The 6,784-nt window shown below is 40.5% G+C and overlaps 1 protein-coding gene across 1 annotated transcript; it reads right to left on the reverse strand.

The window, feature by feature from the left end:
* Window positions 1–589: 589 nt before the first annotated feature.
* Window positions 590–6,094, reverse strand: slc3a2a (solute carrier family 3 member 2a). The gene is made up of 11 exons (XM_069672240.1): window positions 6,026–6,094; window positions 4,743–4,947; window positions 4,451–4,635; window positions 3,383–3,556; window positions 3,160–3,257; window positions 2,885–3,018; window positions 2,246–2,352; window positions 1,865–2,055; window positions 1,688–1,765; window positions 1,386–1,605; window positions 590–1,294 (listed from the first exon to the last, which is right to left on the reverse strand). Exons 2-11 carry the CDS (start codon window positions 4,937–4,939, stop codon window positions 1,155–1,157), a joined length of 1,524 nt encoding a protein of 507 aa, XP_069528341.1. The 5' UTR covers window positions 4,940–4,947; window positions 6,026–6,094; the 3' UTR covers window positions 590–1,154.
* Between the last annotated feature and the right edge of the window lie 690 nt (window positions 6,095–6,784).

Raw genomic sequence — 6,784 nt, forward strand, 5'->3', positions numbered from 1 at the left:
GGGATTAAAAGGAATATCATAATGTGGTGGCCAATTTTAGACTGCCACATATACAGAAAATCTATTCTAATCAAAAAATCTACCTTTTTCATCCTTTTAACATGAAGTTTAACGTATGTAAAGCTGTTGCTTCTGTAGACCATGCTTCAGGCTAATAGTGGCTGCTCTATATAAGCAAAACTCATCTCATGAATCCTAGAGATATACAGTAGTTGAAAATTAATTCAAGAAAATAATGTCAGGTTTTCAATCTCAGGAATGTGGAATAAACTTTCTCTGCTAATTTTGAAAATGAGAAACATTCTGAGGAATTAACCAGATACTTACTTTAAGGCAGTCAGTGTATGACCCATTTAGTGAAGCTAGTATGTGTGTGTATATTTTTTGAGTCAGGTATAATGAGCAGATAAAACCCGTCTTGAGGTTTGTGATAAAATATAAACACGCGCTTCCTTTGTTAACATCTGTGACACACTTCCACACACCTGTATGCACCGAAAATAGTGAACGTCTCATCTGATATCATCTTCTGAAAGCAGAACACGCTCAACACAGAATTCACACACACAAACATGAGGAGTGCGCAGGAGTCGGTACAGAACTTTCTGTTTATTCATTTCAGCTTAACACAGTTGAAGCCATTCGGAACTATTTTGTCTTGTAGGACTCTTACGTCAAACCAAGTCCCCACACACTTTCAAAGTTAACTTGTGAAAGAAAAAATTTGTTAAATACATTTCACTAAAACAGAATTTCTTATAAAATGAATAAAAAACCCACGAGGATTTCTACAGGAATGCCCAGAGAACAAGAATGGAATGTCTTTCACATTTGAGGACAATGTTCAGGTAGTCAAAAATAAAAGATGAGAGACAAACAAATGGCTCAATTGATGAATGCATTTCTGAGGTGACAGTATTTTTTTCCCTGCACAAAAAAAAAGACAAGTAATTTTAAAAATGAGTTAACTTTGTAAAACCTTAAAAAGGAATTTGACCCAATTCAGTTCAGACCAAATAAACTGATAGAAAGTTCCATCTCTTACAGTAAAAAGAAATGTCCTGTATCTTTTAGCATCTTACTCCTAATGATTAGGACTAACTTTTGTTTCTTTTTAAAACAACTCCTAATTCTAGGTGGCTTTGGCGCCATCTTTAGCCTGTATAGGGGAACTGCAGCAGGACTGCTTGTCCAGGTTGCAGAGTGATATCGTCCAGTCGGAGACTGGATCCTTCCTTCAGATCTTTGCCAATTGAGTGTGCCACCTTGGCCGTCTCTGGTAACTCTACTCCTTCTGCAAGAACAAAGATTATGTTATTATAAAAACACCAACAACTGAAAATGTGCGTTATTTATTAAAATACTTCTGTTGGACATGAACTTGCCTGTAGGTGCCAGTGTTAATGTGAGCTTCTCTGGTGTCGTTCCCCAGTTGACAGCTGTTACATATCTTTCGCTCTGGTCCCACAGACGAAGGAAAGCGATGGAGGAGTCGGACGAGTACAGAGGGTAGTAGTCGCCGTGGAGGAGAGAGCGCTCTTTGCCTCGCAGCTCACTGAGGGCTTTGAACCAGTTCTTTACATCGATGCGCTCCTTCCGCTCAGCCTGTAAATTTAGGAATATTTTTAAGACACATAACGCAAATAAATGATAAACATTTTGACATGAACTAGAAAAGCACTCTTACCTTAGCAGTCTCATTGACAGCAGCTCCTTCAGCAGGTTCCTTCTCTATGTTCCAAACCATCTTAGGAGACTCTGCACCCTAATAAAGAAACAAAAGGGGAAAAACAAAAGGTTATGCTTGAAACAGTTGTGAGGCTGTTGTAACATTTTAAAATATCTGCTCTATTTTATTGCTTACCTCTGCATTAAGGCCAATCTCATCTCCATAGGTAAACACTGGGGTACCCGGCATGGTGAAAAGCAGGAGTTGATGGAGACGGATGAGACTTGTAGATTTTGACATTTGGTCCTGTTGGGTGGCACCGAGACCCCAGCCCACACTTCTCTGCTGAGAGTTGAGGATGTCCATGGCCCTGATGCGCTCCTTACCTGTAAAATTAAGGTTTAAAATCATTACCTGCGAATCCATGTTGCATAAATGTTTTATACGTTTCTGATTTAAAAGAAATTTTTGATGGAGAATTTTGTTCAAAAACAACAGTATAAGACACTTTGCATAAGACACACACTTGATTCACATTCAAGTATTTCAAGATAATTAATGTGCACTCCAGCCTACCTTGTTTACTGCTGAGCAGGTCGGACAGGACCAGGTCTACACCAGTGGTATTGACAAGCTGAGACACTTCTGCAGCTGACATATTGTTAACCACACCCATCAGTGCCCTGAGAGAATGAAAAAGTGGTGAGTTAAATCATGTTGTAGAGCAATGGCAGTTTGTTAGTATTTTAGATGCAGCATATGATTCCAGTTCAGCATTTTGAACTCCTAAATTGAAATTAGATTTCTAAAGCATAATTTTGAGTAGTTTCTCAAACCCTCCACAAGGTGTCACTTCAGCACAAGTGAGTTAAAAATTCAGCCGGCGGTGAATTCCTTTTTTGTTGATGCGTCTCTCCCTAACCCCCACCCACAGTCCCCTGCAGCAATGGAATGCTTTTAATCTCAACCTTCTCTCAGGAAACCCGTTCTGCTGACATTTTACTGCTGCTTTGAACATTACTTTCCCAAGAAATCAGAATCAGTCCTACCGAATCTTGTTCCTAGTTTTTGCTGCCCACATATCTAGGTGCAATAATTGATTTCCCTTTACTGTAGGTAACGGCAACATATATCCAAACAATGTCTGTTCATGCACAGATTGTCTTCCCAATCAAAAGCAAAAAAGCCAGAAATTTGCAGCCACGCCAAGGTTACCATTTCTTGGTGTCCTCAGTGTGGTTGCCCTGGACGGCTGGCAGCTTTTGCCAATCAGCAGACTTCGAGGCCACAGGGAGGTCAGATATCTTGATGCCATCCACACCCATACTCTTCCAGTACTCTGCAGCAAGCTGGAAGACAACATGAGCACTTTAGCTACAACAGAAGCAAAATGACATTAGTGTTTCGATACAATACTTCTTGTCGATGGTCTCACCTTCACACAAAAAGTAATGAATGAAAGTTTATAGAACATAAAGTGTGTCTCCTACCTTGAGTTTCTCCATCACTTCTTCATCAACATTAGTGGTGCTGAACCAGGAGGCAGCTCCTAGATAGTTTGGAGTCAGGTCAAGCACCACAGAAATGCCTGAAATATAAGTTAGGAGGAAGGAAAGAGGAAAAGTTTACAAAAGTAGTTAGCTTGAGCGGTCTTAAATAACCTAATCTAGGAAGCATGAGCCCAATATTAAAAGATTTCAGTTGACTGCCTACCCTTCTTGTGGGCCTTTTCCAGCATAGCGATCAGTGCTTCCTTTGTCCCAAGGAGAGGATTGATCTCTTGAAGATTCAGGGAGCTTGGCTGGTCTTTCTGGACGTTGTGAAGAGGTCCGAGAACAAGGCCTTTCACCTTCAACTGATTTATCTCGTCCAGCTTTGCTTCAACACCTAAGGACGAATAGAAGCACAGGGAGGGGAGTCATGTTAGTGCAAATTTCACATTGAGGGAAGAGACAACGCAGAGCTCATGTGTGAAAGGTAGTAGGGTCACAGGGTTAGGGAGAGAGGGTTGAAGACTGGTGAGACATTTTGATAGTTAAGGAGGCAAACAAGTAAAAAAAAACAAAAAGGCCGCTCTTTTAGCTAGTTATTGACTCAAGGCAGGAGCACGTGAATGGCGTCCTCTACAGCCTCTGGTGGCCATGTGGAGTCAGAGCACAAGGAGGTCCTTCATGTGGAAACACCACCAAGTCACATGTGGTTGTTGGAATTCTGCCAAAGGCCTTTTGGAAAGCTGAGAGCTCCCTAGTTATTCACATTGAAAACAGCAGTACAATGTACTTCCGACTCAAAAAAAAAAAAAGAGTCTATAGTTAGACTAAAAAAATGGAGCTGCAGTCAGCAAAAAAAATTAATAGTTAAGTCACTTTTCAGATCCAAAATGAAGTTGAAAAAGCTGACATATCTGCACACTGTGAGAAAATGTACTAGGTTGCTCAACCTTAAGGTCAAATCTGAGTAGGAGAGATATGAAAGACATGACTCGTAGACTTTTTCGGCCCTTCAGACCTTGAGTCATACGTTGTCAGCCTTGTCAGCAGTTTGGTATCTGGCCAGTTGAAGTAAGCCACGCAGAACTAAGGAACCCAAGACCTTGCCACAAGACTAATGGCTTGTGAATAAGAGTGTGTGTTACCAAACCAAGAACAAACTACTGAGAGACTGTAACCCCACAGCTTTATTTTTTTGGAAAAACACTAAACAGGCTTACATCTACAAGAGAGGTCATTACCCTTCACATTTGAGGACTCAGATGAATAAAAATATGCAATCTTTCTGTACCTGCAATATCCTCAGAGAAAGCTTCCAAGTCAGAGATCTGGTACAGAGGTCCTTCATTCCACCAGTTCATCTCAGGGATGGGTTTGCAGCGAGGGGCCTGGACTATGATCACTATGGCTCCAGCCAGCATGCCAACCCAGCCAAGCCAAAACAGGACAAGAAGCACCCAACGGGTTCGCACCCATCTAAACAAACATTAAATACAACATATGAATAAAGATCAATAACTTTATGCCACAAAATCTGCCGGTTCAAAATGTGTTAATAACAGTGCTTGTCCAGTAGATCTTACCCTGGAGTGCCAGCAACCTTCATCAGCTGTTCTTTGGACAGGCCAGTGAATGCAACCTCATCCTCAGGGACCTTCAGCTTAACGCTGCCGTTTTTCTCTGCTGCTGCAGCCTGCCCATCACCTGTCATGGGCTGCTTCTCAGGGTCCAGCTCATTGAGCTCCACTTCCTTCATGTCAATCTCTGCGTCCTTACTCATGGTTAAATCTGAATAGAGATGAAGGTACAGAAAAATGGATAACAGAAGGAGGGGGAGACATGGAAAATGTTAGTTTGGCTCTAAACAGCCTTCTTCTCAATCGAAAATACAATGACCTGTAACCAAACATATGCACCATGAGTAGAAACAACCACTCGAAAGGGTGGGGGGGTTCTAAACACTTACGGTCACGAGAATTGTTAGTCGGACACAGCTAGAAGCCTCTGTTAGCTAACCGTTTGTGAGCAACTAAAGATGAACTCGGAAGACACCAGACCCGCTGGAAAATTAACATTAGTTATTTAGATTGCAATTCGTATTCATTGCTGTTTTTGCCTTAACAGCCACTCAAATGGGCAGATAACTCCTGAACTTTTCGAGTTCAGTGTTAAACTCAACTGTTGTCTGATGAAACAGCGGCTGGCAGTTTCATCAACGGCTTTACAACCGGAAACGATTAAACCTTCACAATAAGAGTGGATTCTTACATTTGAAAGAAGAGCCAGTCTAAGCCACTTTAAGCACATTATTTGCACTTGCTGCATTATAATTATTTTTTCCCTCAGTGTTTAGTGATTTATAGAATAGGAAGTTAGAATATAAATAAAATCGTTTCAGAAATAAGGCCATACCAGGATGAAAATGTGCATATATAAATTATTGCTTCTACAATTTCGAGCTTCATGACCACTTTTTTTTTATCGCGATTAATAACGATTAAAGATAAGAAGGGGTTTTTTTTTTATAACACCGGAAGTCTACAGGTTTACCGGTTTATTCTGGTTCTTTCACATGTCAATATTTGTTTAAACAAAACTTAACAGAAGTATCCGAGTATTTAATTCGTGTAAAGAAGATAAAAAAATAACCAAAACGCAATCAACAGCCCTATATAATACTGTATATCCTATGTTTTTCGTAAAGTTGATGAAATCAAGCCCATTGCTACGCCATCTTTTGATACACGAGGTGGTGTGAGCGGCACTGTACTTTACTTTCAAGAATCTATAATGCAGTTTGACTCAGTTTACTAGTGTCAAATTTGTTCTGTGGAGACAAACTCGAAGAAAATAAATCCAATATTACCTGTTGAAGCAAGTATAGTCCGTCTTTGTCTTTATGTGTCTCAGCCGTTTATCCCTTGGTGTCTACTTATCTATTTACACAGAGCCTCGGTCTGTATTTGTAGCTGCCCTGGTTTCCCCGCCCACCAGGGGACTGCCCAATAATCTCTCTTTCTCCCCCCCCCCCTCTGTCTCTCTCTCTCTTTCTGTCTCTCTTCCCAGAAACAGACTAACATTAGATCCATGCTCAGATTCAAAAATACGTTAAGGTAGTTATTAAACCACTTGGCCTATTTCGACCACGACGTGTTCCCTCCTTTAAAACCATTTAGTGATGTAAGAATGAATTAAGCTAGGCTAGCTGTGTCAAACACAACTCCTGTTTATTGTGTCTGTCTGTAGTAAGTTTAAGCAAGAAACAAGAAATGCAGGACTGAAGTGTGTGTTTTAATTCAAGGCTTTTAATTCAAGTTTGATGGCTAAAGGAGATGACAGGGGGGTTTTAGACAATTGCCCCACTACGTTTTTATGTCCAAAGTTATTATGTTGCAACTCTATATGACTAAGCATAATAGGCTATGCTAAAAAATATTTAGCCTAGTTAAAACCTTTCATATTCAGTTTGGTCTACAAGCCTTCCCTTAAGATGATAGAATCAGTTGCATAAGGCAGTCTGATGACCCACTGATTGATGGATTGATTGCCCATCTGTTTAGGCTCCTGGTTAGGCCTTTAATCTTCTGATAAATGGAGATGGCCACTCTGTTTTTCACTAATCTAC

The sequence above is a fragment of the Semicossyphus pulcher genome, unplaced genomic scaffold (assembly GCF_022749685.1).
Source record: "Semicossyphus pulcher isolate SPU_LCO1_2020_fin unplaced genomic scaffold, fSemPul1.0.p SCAF_21, whole genome shotgun sequence".
Classification (NCBI taxonomy): Eukaryota; Metazoa; Chordata; class Actinopteri; order Labriformes; family Labridae; genus Semicossyphus; species Semicossyphus pulcher.